The following is a 13,696-nucleotide window of genomic DNA, read 5'->3' as shown; positions in this document are numbered from 1 at the left end:
AAAGCCCTCAATCACCTTGCCCCATCCTACCTCGCCTCACTGCTTTCCCACTACAACCCAGCCCACACGCTTGGCTCCTCTAATGCCAACGTACTTACTGTACTCTCATCTCTTTCACCAATGACCTCTCGCCCACATCCCGCCTCTGGCCCGGAAGACCATCCCTCAGTAAATACCACTGATTGATAGATTTACTCCTCGTGCTTCTAGATTTGTAACTCACTGGATGGGTCTTCCGAAGCTTCTAAACTAAAATGGGCATAAAGAAAGCCAAGATGAGTTGGAGAGTACCACCTTCGACCCTTCTTTATTCTGGCCTTCCCAGCATCTAGGACAGGGCACCGCACCAAGGGGGTGCTCGATAAGTGCTGCTGTGCCTGGTGGAACCCAGAGGACCTGGGTTCCAATCCCGTTCAGCATATCTGCGGTGTGACCGTGGGCCAGTCGCTTGGCTTCTCTGTGCCTCAGCTGCCTCATCTGCAAAGTGGGGATTCAACACCTGTTTTCCCTCTGACTCTGTGAGACAGCAGGACCTGATCATCTCTTCTCTACCCAAGGCCTGAGTCCAGGGATTGAACAAATACCACAGTTTTTATTATTACGACTACTAAGGTAAATTTCACTCACTCTGTCAAGATGCCATCCGCGGTGTCCCTTCCCTCCGGGGTATCCCAGGAGACTCGCACCGTCAGTTTATTGGGTTCGGCGATCCGTTCCTTCACACTGGGGCACTGGATTCGAGGGGGCTCCAGATCTGGTCAGAGAGACAGAGCTGAAACCTCAAGGCCGCCATCACCCATTTGGATCCTCAATCGATCAACTGTACGTATTGATCGCTTACTCTGAGGAGAGCACTGTACTAAGTGTTTGGGTGAGTACAATGTAACAGTATAGCAGAGTTGGAAGACACAGTCCCTGCCCACCATTCTCAACCCAGTTCAGAACCCTCTCAAGACCTAGGCCCCGGCCTCTAGTTTTCAACTTGCTTATTATTCCATAACTTCATTTTTCCAGCTTCACTCTGAGCACTGCCGCCTGCCCCTTCAGCAAAATTCGCCTCAGTTACCTCGTGTGTAAAATTGGGATGAGGACTGTGGGCCCCAGGTGGAACAGGGACCATATCCAACCCCATTAGCTTGGTTCTGCCCAGCCCTTAGAACAGTGCCTGGCACATAGTAAGCACATGACTTATACCATAAGGAAGAGGAAGCCCTCCTTCACCCTAGATCAGAATTCACTCTGCATCACAACCCCAGCTGCCCCGGCGGTAGCTATATTTGATCCCGTTGCTAGCAGGCTAAATCAATACCGAATGTTTTCTGCAGAGTGTGGAATAAAGGCTAGGGATGAATGGTTTTAGAGCTAAAAACAGTTGTTGGGCTTAAAGGGATATTCACCTTTGCTGGAACTAAACTTGGATAACTCATCTGGTGAGTTTTAGGACCACATCAGGGTATGCCCCCCTCACCTCCACCCCCATTCCTTACATAGCTGGGCAACTATTCTATATATCAAGATTATTTTTAAATGATGATGTAAAAATGAACACATCTTACTTTTTTTGTACAGGAACCAAAAGATAATCATTAAAGCCACACCGCCATCTCGCACGTATGCCTAACATCCAGCTCAACAAAAAACCACAAATCATCCTTAAAATCCACATTTCTCTACGTCTTTCCCTTCTCAAGGAATATCTGTTAGCTTCAATAACATGCCAACAATATAAATGGATTTACATCTATAGTGGAATATATTAATAAGAGCCAAACGGTCTTTGCAGGTTTTATTGATATATCTGATTGAGCTTCCATTTGAAATTAATGCTTAAATATGATGGCACTTGAGAAATAAGATAGGGAAAGAGAGACGGAGAGAGAGGGTTGGGTGGGTGAGGAAGAGGAGAGAGCAAAAAAAAGTGGGAGAGGCAGGGCAAGGAAAACAGATACTGTGGTGACTCGACAAATGATGGATACTTGTAGTCCATGGGTGTATCACAGCTCTGTAGTTGAGGATCACAAGGGTAGACGGCCCAATAATACATCCAACTTTGTCTCATTCTATTTCCGAATTTTATTTTTGCTGTACTTCAGACGAGAAATCTCTCTGTACAGAATGGTACTTGGCTCAATTCTGCCTTTGCTGGCTAGTCCTCAGTTTTGACTTCAACTGACTTGGTTTGACTTTATCTTAATTGCCTTTTAATTGTTAAATCTGGGGGCAGTGGATTGAGAATACAGAGGGCACTTTATAACTTTAAGTTAATAACCTCTGAAAAAGAAAATGCATCCCCCTTTGAAACGTTCTCAGTGAAACCGTTTGATCCTATAGCAGAGGGAGCTGAAACAAACTGAAAATTAAAGTGTACACAGCCTGCCCCCTGCTGAGTATAACTCAACTCCACAATAAGGCCTAGAAGGGAGTCATTATTAGATTATCACATGGAAATGAAGATTTCTATCTGATAAGTATTTGAATGGACAAAGACTCAACTTCATAAACTAAGTTTCCAAGCAACCGGTATTCAGTTACTAGAGCTAATGTAAAACGACGCGATTTGAAGTAGGTAAAGCAAAGTTATGGAATGGATAATAAAATTATGACTAATAAAAGCTATACATCTGCCTCATTTATTTTCAGAGATTTTGCCTTTGATTTGGGGAGGAATGTTAACTCAGCACGGTAATTACCGATTAACATCAGGACTGATTTATATCTCTTCAAGGTGAAGCTGGGTTTTCTCAAACCACAGTTCATTTGTATATTTTAATTTTTCTCCCCTGATTCCTGACCACAATAAGCCCTCAATAAATATGATTGACTCACATTCCTCTAGACGTTAAGGTCTTATGAGCAGGGAACGTGTCCACCAACTCTGATCTGTGGTACTTTTCCAAGCGCTTAGTACAGTGCCCTGCAGACTGTAAGTGGCCTGATGTTCCAGTCAAATTCTACATAGATGTTAAATCCCTCCTTGCCTCCTCTCCATTTGGGTTAAGATTTTTTTATGGTATTTGGTAAGCGCTTACTACGTGCCAGGCACTGGGGTAGATACCAGCTAATCAGGTTGGAAACAATCCCTGACCTGCATAGGGCTTAGGTTGGACGCAGTCCCTGTCCCACAAGAGGCTCACACTCAATCTCCATTTCACAGACGAGGTTACTGAGGCGCAGAGAAATTAAGTGACTTGCCCAAGGTCACGCAGTAGTCAAGAGGCAGATGGAGGATTAGAACCCAGGTCCTCTGACTCCCAGGCCCGGGCTCATTCCCCTAGGCCATGCTGCTTCTCCCACTGGATATCTGGGGGAGTTCCAGAGAAATATGGACTGTTCACTTGAATCACTTGAGGCTCTTGTTTGGCAATTTGAGAAGGCTGAAAAAGACAAAAAGTCAGGAGGGCACAGGGCCAGCACTTAATACAGTGTCTGGCACGTAGTAAGTACTTAACCAAAACCATGTTTAAAACACGGCCTGGTGGAAAAAGAATGAGCCGGAGAGTCAGGAGAGCCAGTTTCTAGTAATAGCTCTGTCACTGGCTTCTTGTGTGAGACAAGTCACAACCTCCCTGTGCCTCTCTCTCTTCTTCTTCTGTGAAAAGGATATGAAACCTTCTCTCCCTACCACTTGATCTGATTATCTTGGGCCTACCCCAGAGCTTAGCACAGACCCTGGTACAGTATCAATCAGTGACATTTATTGAGCGCTCCCTGTGGACAATCGCTTGGGAGAGTACAATACCACAGAGTCGGTAGACCCATTCCCTGCTCCGCATAAGTTTATAGCCTAGAGGGAATAGTAAATGCTTACTAGATACCTCACTTGGCATAAAGACAGAGATGACTGCTCTATTGAACTCGAGGACAGTGTTATTCTGTAGATGACCCAGCTCACAAGAAAACACTCCTCTTCACAAAAGTTCATGGGAGGATGGCACCTTATTCCATCTGTTTCAACAAGCCAACGCTTCACCTTACCTACGCAGGAGGCTGGCCTGCCGCTCCACACTTTGTTGTCCATGCACGTCACCGTTCGATCTCCTTTCAGGACGTAGCCCGGGGAACAGTAATACTCACACCTGGAGTTAAAGTATGCCCCATCCAGGCACTTGAAACCACCATTTGCTGGCATAGTCAGTGTAGGGCACCGTTTTTCTGGAAGAGGGAAAAGAAACACAAATCCAACCATTTCCAGACTACCTGGTTAGATTTGCGAGTGTCCGTCACCCTAATCGCTAAGAAATCCACAAGTCAGTCAGCCAATCGTATTTACTGAGCGCTTACTGTGCGTAGAGCACTGTACTAAGCGCTTGGGAGAGTTCAATGGAACAGACACATTCCCTGCCCACAACAAGCTGACGCTCTAGCTTACACAAGTGTGTTCAGAGAGAAGGTGTTCCGTGAAGAATGGGGGAACCTGCGGAGAGAAGGGATTAGAGAGAATGTCGTCAAGATTCCCTTCCCACAGGGGTGAAGTCAATCAGAATCCTTCCCTTTTTTTTATGGCATTTGTTAAGCACTTACTCTGTGCCAGGCACTGTATTAAGCGCTGGGGTAGATACAAGCTAATGGGGTTGGACACAGTCCCTGTTCCCCCATAGGCCTCAGAGTCTCAATCCCATTTGCAGATGAGGTAGCTGAAGCCCAGGGAAGAAAAGTGACTTGCCCAAGGTCACACAGCAGTCAAGTGGGTTCCGATGCTGGGCTCTTTACACTAGGCGACGCTGCTTGTAAATATTCCCATACCGTAGACACGGAGGCAGGGGGAATGGCTCGCTAATCCCCCAGAGAGTCAAGGGATGCATAAAAATAAAATAAGCCACGAGCCACTCACGTTTACACAGGACCTTGTCAGACCAACGCTTGTTTGACTGGCAAATCAGCTGGGAGGAGCCGTGCAGCTCGTAACCTTTCCGACACCGGATGTCACACCTGGTGCCGAGCACTGTTTTGTAATATCCTCCTTGAGGCGCCCGGCAGTACACGTCTCCATGCTTCACCTTCATCGGAGAGCACCAGGGTGTTTCTGGGGAAAGCAACAGAAGCAGGACGGGGGAGAAAAATGAAGATGCACTTTCTAAAATGTATGTGTGCTTCTCTTGAGATCAACCGGTTGATCAAAATCAACCGGTCGATCAAAATCAACCCATCAATGGTCTTTATTCATTCAATTATATTTATTGAGCGCTTACTCTGTGCAGAACACTGTACTAAGTGCTTGGGAAAGTATAATACAGCAATACAAAAAATCCCTGTCCATTCAATCGCATTAAGAGCCTACTTTGTGCAGAGCAATATAATAACCGCTTGGGAGAGTACAATAAACAATAAACAGACACATTCCTTGCCCATAACAAGTTTACAGTCTATAGGCGGGGAGATAGACATCAATACAAATACATACGTAGCGGATATGTATAGAAGCGCTGTGGGGCTGGGAGGGGGGAGGAACAAGGAGAGCAAGTCAGGGTGAGTAACTGTGTATAGTTACACTGTACGCAGCTCTTGGGGAAATATAATACAGCAGAATTAGCAGACACATTCCCTGCCCACAATGAGCTGACAATTTAGAAGATTTACAATCTTACAGACTTGCAAGAGCTCTTAGCTCATTTTGGGCAGGGAACGTTTCCACCAACTGTTATATTGTACTCTCCCAAGCGCTTAGTACAGAACTCTGCATGCAATAAGTGCTTAATAAAGACAATTGATTGATGATAAGGACGATGCCATTTTGGGTTCTTGAAGCTCAGAAAATTCCTGATTTTCTTTAGAATGTCAACATCTAGTCAGCCCTGCATCCAGCAAGCAGTCAATAAAGTTGATTGATCGATTAAAGTCTGGCAGCTATTAGGAAACCTGAGTACTTGTGAAAACCTCTGCCAGGAGCCCGATTTATGAAAATTACGAACACATTGATACGAATCACCGTCCCTTGAAAATCAGGATCTTACCTTAAAGAACTGGCAAGACATGACCTCCTCCTTGATATTTGTCAAAATATGGGGAGTGGGTAGATAAGGAAGTTTAGTCCTAATTTGAATAAAGAGAAAATTTGAGCTATCTCAGATTTAAAAAAACCCTTAAAAGTGGGACCAAAAAAATGTACTAATGTGAAGGAGAAAAATGTTAGAAAATACATTTCTTTTTTATGATGTTTGTTCCTTTATGCCAAGCACTTTACTAAGTGCTGGAGATAATCAGGTTGGAACCCGTTCCTGTCCCCAATAGGGCTCTCACTGTTAGGAAGAAGCAGAATAGGCATTGAATCCACCTTTTAAAGATGAGGAAACTGACCCACAGAGAAGGTAAATACCTTGCTCAAGGTCACACACAGCAGGCAAATGGCAGAACCAGGATCACAACCCAGGTCCTCTAACCTCCAGGGCCGTACTCTTTACACTGCTTCCAGGAATGCCATATTTTAAAAGGCTACACTGTGGAGCAAGATTATTCATCATCCACCTTCACATCAAACTCCTTATCATCCGCTTTAAAGCTCTCAATCCCCTTGCCCCCTCCTACCTCACCTCACTGCCCTCCTCCTCCAATTCAGCCCTCACTCTTCATTCCTCTAATGCCAACCTACTCACTGTACCTCGATCTCATCTATCTCGCCACCCTGTCACCCACGTCCTGCCTCTGGCCTGGAACGCCCTCCCTCTTCAAATCTGCCAGTCACTGTCCCAGCCTTCAAAGTCTTACTGATGGCATATCTCCTCCAAGAGGTCTTCCCTGACTAAGCCCTCATTTCTCCTTCTCCCACTTCCTTCTGTGTTGCCCTTCACTTGGATTTGTTCCCTTTATTCACCTGTCCCTCAGCCCACAGTATTTATGAACATATCCGTGAATTATTTATTTATATTAATGTCTGTCTCCCCCTCTAGACTGTAAGTAAGCTCTTTTTGAGCAGGGATCGTGTCTATCAACTCTGTTATATTGAGCTCTCCCAAGTACTTAGTACTCGGCACACAGTAAGCGCTCAATTAATACCACCGATTGATTGGTTGATTTCAGAAACGCCCCTCTATCGATCAGCTTAACACTGACCAAGAACGACTGTGCTGCTATTTGTAAACACAGTCATCTCTTTATATAGTGAAAAAATTGCACATGTAGCAACACGGCCTTGCAGATAGAGCCCTGGCCTGAGAGGCAGAAGGACCTAGGTTCTAATCCCGGCCTGTCATTTGTCCGCTGGGTGACCTTGGGCAGATCACTTGACTTCTCCGTGCCTCAGTTACCTCATCATCATAGTGAGACATAGTCCAGCTGAAAAGCATAAAATATATTTTTAGGTCTATACCGTGCATTGGATTTTAAGGTTAAAGAACATTGCATTTCTAATACTGGCTGAGGAGACAAACTGAGGGAACTAACTTTGGAATCGGTCGTTTCTCACCATTTTCTCTTGCCCACAGCATTTATGTCCATATCCTTACACTCTGCCATTTATTTTATCTGTAATTTATTTTACTGTCAGTCTCCCACTTTAGATTGTGAGTTCCTTGCTGGCAGTGAACATGTCTACCAACTCTATTGTATTGTTCTCTCCCAAGCACCTAGTACTGTGCTTACAACACAGTAAGGGCTCAATCAACCAATGGTGTTTACTGAGCGCTTACTGTGCGCGGAGCACTATACTGTGCTTTTAGGCACGTACATTACGAAAGATTTGGTAGACGTGTTCCCCACCCACAATGAGCTTACCCTGGTTGCGTTTTGGGCTGGTTTTTAGATAAATAGAAGTCACTGGTACTTGGTTGCTATTAATAATACCGCATACATGAATAAATGGATATTTAATGTAGGAAAATTGAAGCAATGGAAAAAAGTATGTGTACTTTTGTGCTTTCATAAGAAGCACATAGATGGAAGGCAGTGGATTACATGGAAGGTGTAGGGTAAGGATTTGTATTCGAGTCAGACATACTGCACTTTTAAGTCTGGTACTGTCCTCAAAATCTAGTTTCCAAAATGTCATCAGCTTCAGTGCTAATCAAAACCCTTCACAATTCAGATTTCCTAGAAGAGAACAATACAATGTATCCCATGGCCAAGAAGTAGGCAAATTTCCTGGGCTAAATGCCACAGTGGAATTCTGTTAAGTAATTTTCTTCAAACTACGCCTGGTCTCAGAATTCAGCCAGAATTCAGAAGAAGGTGAGGGTCTAAATATAATCTGACTTTTTGTCCAAGTTTCCCAAAAATGTAGCAGCACCACAAAGCTCCTTTGTCAGTAAATTTACCTGGACCTGGAAAGAACATATGTTTCTAAACATTCCCGAACAGTATTCACCAAATCGTGGCTGAAAGAATTCCTTTTTAAAGGATAAATTCATTAGGGAACACTCTTTACTCATTTCACGTGCCAAGCGGAATTCAAAATGGGCATTATGTAACAGCTGATGAAAATCAAGCTTTCTTATTCCCCACATTCTTTGGTACATTACCACAGTCAGATCCGGAGTCCATTTACCGTTATTTTCTGTGGACGATCCGGGGCGTAATGTAGGAATGAGGCAAAATTCAGCTTGATTTTCGTTTTAGTGAGCCAGCGCTTGACTTTGCGGGAGTGAGGGAGAGGGGAATAAAATGACCACCATGTTGCTGAGAAAGAGTGTTTTGAACGTTTTCCACTGCCCTTTAATTTTTTTTCATTTATCTTGTCAGCTAATCAGAACTTAATGTGCAGGCTGGTCACTTTATTCCAGTCTGATCCGCAAAGTAAGGAAAATAAGTTCTCTGGTCACCAGCTAATCCTCATTAGCACATAAGCAAAGCAATCACCTTTATATCTACTGTGTGAATACACATCTTCATCATCTTCTAGGGGTGAATATCCCGATCCTACAATGAAAGAAGAAGAAGACGACTGCAGCAAGCAAAGCAATGTCATTAAAAAACTAAAATAAAACAACAAAAAAAGCCAATAAGCACTGGCAAAATGCATGCAGGGAGTATTAGAATTGAAGAGACCAAAAACTCTAGACTGTAAGCGCATTATGGACAGGGAGTGGATAACTAAAGATGGTATTTGTTAATAATAATAATGATGGTATTTGTTAAGCACTTAATAATAATAATAATAATAATGTTGGTATTTGTTAAGCGCTTACTATGTGCAGAGCACTGTTCTAAGCACTGGGGTACATACAGGGTAATCAGGTTGTCCCACGTGCGACTCACAGTCTTAATCCCCATTTTACAGATGAGGTAACTGAGGCACAGAGAAGTTAAATTACTTGCCCACAGTCACACAGCTGACAAGAGGCAGAGCCTGGATTCGAACCCATGACCTCTGACTCCCAAGCCCAGGTTCTTTCCACTGAGCCACGCACTTACTATGTGCCAGGCACTGTTCTAAACACTGGGGTTGATATAAGGTAATCAGGTTGTCCCACGTGGGGTGCAGATTCAGAATTAAGCCCCGATGAATCCTAATCTTCACCATAACAGCTCTTGACTATACCTAAGTTGAGCACAAGGGCGAACTTCACCATCTTGCCTTTACACATTGGTCCTTAGAGATTAGATCTTCACAACTGTGGTGATCCTCTTCCTTTTGTATTATTGGAAATGGCAGCAGTCAAGGTGGTCTTCTCCCGAATTTAACTGCTGACAGCTTGTGTGGAATTTTAGGGATGGGTCCCTGGGTTCCTTGTCCTACTCCAGAGAGGAAGAAAACGGCGGAGTCTGAGGCGGAACGTGGGCCATTCCCCAGTGGGTCGGTCGCAGGACCAGAGTTCCAGCCTCCAGTTCCCTTCTCAATCAGTGGTATTTATCGGGCGCTTACTGAGTGCAGAGCACTGCACTAAGCACCTGGGAGAGAACTACATAACAGAGTGGGTGGACAGGTTCCCTGCCCACAACAGCTCTTTTCAGGCTCTTCCTCCTGGTCCTTTGCCGCTCATCAGCAACCACCAAAGGCCACCCAAGATTCAGAATGAGCTGATGGTTTCCACCCGACTGGCGAACCAGATCAAAAGGGGTTCAGGTGTCTCAGCTAAGCTAAGGAAGATGAGATGGTCCAGATACAATAGAGTCGGTAGGCATGTTCCCTGCCCACAACAAATTTCTAGCATGGGGTCAGTTTTTAGAATTGACTGCTGAATTTAAGCCACTGAAGTTTCACTCCCAAAGTGCTTGTCAGGAGATAGGAAAGCTGAGAGGGTGAGAGAGGATGGTGAAAACTGAGCAGTCCATAAAGAGCCTATAATGAATAATAAGTCCCATGGATCAAATGGTCCAAAACAATCACTCTCATTGTGGCCCAAGATTTTTATTTTCTCCTCCCCGAGGAATTAATGCAGCTTTCTTTTCAAACTTTGCTCCCTGGATCTCTCGTTACCAGCCAGAGCTTGGTCTCTTTCTCTGATGTTTGGTCTCTCGGGGGAATTCAGATTGAAGTCTTTCAGGATGTTTCCATCTCAATCTGATGGTCAGGCAGACAGTGGCAGTAGTTTTTCAATAGGAACAGAATATCCCTCGCCCCCTCCCTCCTCGGTCGGACAGCCATCCTAATGATTAGAGATCAACCGTATCTTGCCAGATGAATAATAATAATTATAGTATTTGTTAAGCACTTACTACGCGCCAAGCAAATCAGGTGGAAACGGTCCCATGTCCCATGTGGGGCTCCCAGATTCAAATCCTCATTTTACAGATGAGGTAACTGAGGCAAGGAGAAGTAAAGTGACTTGCCCAGGGTCACACGGCAGACAAGTGACTGAGCCAGGATCAGAACCCATGACCTTCTGGCTCCCGGGCCTGTGATCTATCCACCGGGCCATGCCGCTTCTCCTGCAAACCCCTAAACAACCCCAAGTTGTATTTCTGGAGGTCCAATTTGGGATGGAAAATGGTTCTTCAAAGGCAACTGGCCATATGGACTCACAGCTCAGACTCTGGCAAAACGATCCACACATGTGGTAAATTCTGTAATACATATTTGGCTCGTGTTTGCTCTATTCTGTTTTGGGTTTCATATTAACGCAGAATGATAGTCTCAAGATACAAAGGGTACCAAGCTACTTTTTTGCTCTTTTGAAGAGCTTCGGCCATCTGGTGTTGTTTATGTGTTTGTACCTCTGAATAAAACCATGTGTAGATTTCGCTTCAATTTAAAAACCAGAGGCAAAAGCCAGAAATGGAGTGCTCTCTTGAATGCTAAACTGTTATCAAGTTAAGCCGGTGAACTGATGATAAAGTTTGGAAAAACTAACTCTCCCAGACTCAGAAGATCACCTTATTTCATCCTCTTGGGAAAAATAAAAGAAAGAAATCCCATCTTATTTTTTCAAGCCCTAAAACTTCTCACAAATTATGGACTAACAGAAAATTGCATCATGACCTTTTAGCCTTATCATCCCAAATCAATGTCCCCATTTATTCCTCCTAGTCAATCGCATTGTTTGAGTGCTTACTGTGTGCAGGACCCTGTGCTAAGCGCTTGGAAAAGTACAATACAACAGACAAGTTCCCTGCCCACAGCCAGCTTAAGGTCTAGAGGGGGACTCTTTGTAGATGCACACAAGTGTCAAAAATGCATCGAGGAACTTTCTGTCTCTCTCTGCACCTGACTCCCACAGGATGTGGCTAAAATACATGTGTCCCACTGCCACTGTGTTGCTCTCAGATCCACCACTTTCAAAATCAATAAATCAATTTACTGAGTGCTTATTCATTCAATCATTCAATCGTATTTATTGAGCATTTACTGTGTGCAGAGCACCATACTAAGCGCTTGAGAGAGTACACTATAATGATAAAAAGAGACAGTCATTGCCCACAACGAGCTTACAGTCTAGTAAAGGACTGGACTCTGTACTAAGCTCTTGGGAGAATACAATACAACAGCTCCAGAGACTCTCACGGGCCATCGGTAAATGGTGGTAATTTTTCCATTTCGACAGCTTTATAGCTCATTTGGGTTGGGGTATTATCCATCCCTGTTCTCCATTGGTATATGTGGTCCTTTTCCAGGGATGGCTGTTACTTACATCACCTTGACCATATAAATAGCAATATTGCTTCCTGATTTCATCTTGAATAGCAGGTAGGGAGTTAAGGTGTGACCAAAGTCAAACGTGCACCTTAAGTGAAGCTCTTCTAACCAGCCTTCCCCCAGCACAGACTGCTACTAAATGTCATGCTCGTCATGGGCGGGAACGTGTCGTTTATATATTGTGGACTTGTACTCCCTGCACACAGTAAGCACTCAATAAATGCAATTGATTGACCCTCCCCTTTATCCAAGAGCTGGAAGGGGGAATCCCCAAGAGACAGGGTCGGGGGGCGGTTATAGGGGTAAGGGCATGGCCTAGTGGAAAGAGCCTGGGCGTCAGAACACCTGGGCTCTATTCCTGCCTCTGCCACTTGCCTGCTGGGTCACCTTGGACAAGTCACTTCACTTCTCTGGGCCTCGGTTTCCTCCTCTGTCAAAAGGGGATTCAATCTCCAATCTCCCTCCCCTTTAGACTGTGAGCCCCATGTGGGACAGGGACCCATCCCACATGTATCTACCTCAGTGCTTAGAACAGTGCTTGACTCATCATAAGTGCTCAACAAATACAATGAAAAAAGGGCATTTTTCCTCCTTGTTTCCAAGAGGACACCTTGATGATAATAATAGCAATAACAATAATGATAATTGCATTTGTTAAGTGCTTACTATGTGCAATGCACTTTACTAAGCACTGGGGTAGATACAAGAAGATCGGGTTGGACACAGTCCCGATCCCATATGGGGCTCACAGTCAACCCCCATTTTACAGTTGAGGCAACTGAGGCACAGAGATCACTCTCAAGCATAAAAGGAGAAGAAAGGTAAATGCTAGATATACAATACAGTAGAGCTATTCCTCACCTTCCCTTCCCTACTACAAATACCCTAGACATATAGAGCAAATACCAGGGGGAAAAAATGGAAAAAAATCCCAGGAAAACAAAAGGAGAGTAATGTATCAAACGGAAAAAAGACACCCCAGAAAATCTCCTTAAAAGCATAACCTTCAGGCTGTTTAATCACCATATATAGCCCAACTGACTCAACCTTAGCTGGACTTCACCAGTGTAAACAGTTTACTATGCATTGTTTCATTTCCCAGTAGGATGCATGAAAAAATTCAACCGCACAAGTTATAAAATATCAGTCTCTCGGCCCCAATGCCGGCAAACCTTCCAAAAACACAAGCCAGTATTTTTTCCTTTTTTTTTTTTCAGAGAGGGAGGGGAGCCTAGGAGAGGCTCTGTTTTTCTATTGATTCATTCAGAACAGTCACCTCTCCTTCCTTGGCGATTCTCTGGACATCTAACCACCAGGCAGGTACTCGACGTCCCATAAGGGGCCTCAAATCCAAAGGCACAACCACGCGTTCAATGGGCCAAACCCACCAAAAGTCACTAAATCTCACGGGCGGACTGCAGAACGTCGGAAATGGAATATTTGCAGTAGCCTAATCGCCGAGGCTTACAGCAACGGGGGCAGTCGTAGCGTCTCCCTAAGTCCAGGGGGAAGAGTTCTGAGGTGCGATAAAGACATGGTGTCAGGCCTCTGAAGGGCAAACAATCTAAGAGCAAAAGGGACAGGGGAGGGATGGGCAGCAGACACAATAAAGATAAAAACCCAACACACTTCAGGGACAAGAGGCCCTCAAAGAGACCTTCCCGACTAAGACCTTATTTCCCTTCGTCCTTC

At 44.5% G+C, this 13,696-nt stretch overlaps 1 protein-coding gene across 4 annotated transcripts in view; it reads right to left on the bottom strand.

The window, feature by feature from the left end:
- SRPX (sushi repeat containing protein X-linked) overlaps positions 1-13,696 on the bottom strand; it is a 46,878-nt gene that overhangs the window by 13,107 nt on the left and 20,075 nt on the right. For 2 of the 4 annotated variants that reach the window (XM_029083481.2, XM_029083484.2), the window contains 3 exons: positions 4,832-5,023; positions 3,976-4,152; positions 628-754 (listed from right to left, as the gene is read on the bottom strand). In XM_029083481.2, coding sequence (XP_028939314.1) covers positions 628-754; positions 3,976-4,152; positions 4,832-5,023 — 496 coding nt within the window. Of the gene's footprint in view, positions 1-627; positions 755-3,975; positions 4,153-4,831; positions 5,024-5,951; positions 6,042-8,787; positions 8,848-13,696 lie in introns of those variants that run through there. The other 2 variants (XM_007667262.4, XM_039914665.1) reach the window with 2 other exon arrangements.

This window comes from Ornithorhynchus anatinus, chromosome 18 (assembly GCF_004115215.2).
Source record: "Ornithorhynchus anatinus isolate Pmale09 chromosome 18, mOrnAna1.pri.v4, whole genome shotgun sequence".
In the NCBI taxonomy this organism is placed as follows: domain Eukaryota; kingdom Metazoa; phylum Chordata; class Mammalia; order Monotremata; family Ornithorhynchidae; genus Ornithorhynchus; species Ornithorhynchus anatinus.
This window is presented reverse-complemented; position numbering and strand designations above follow the sequence as displayed.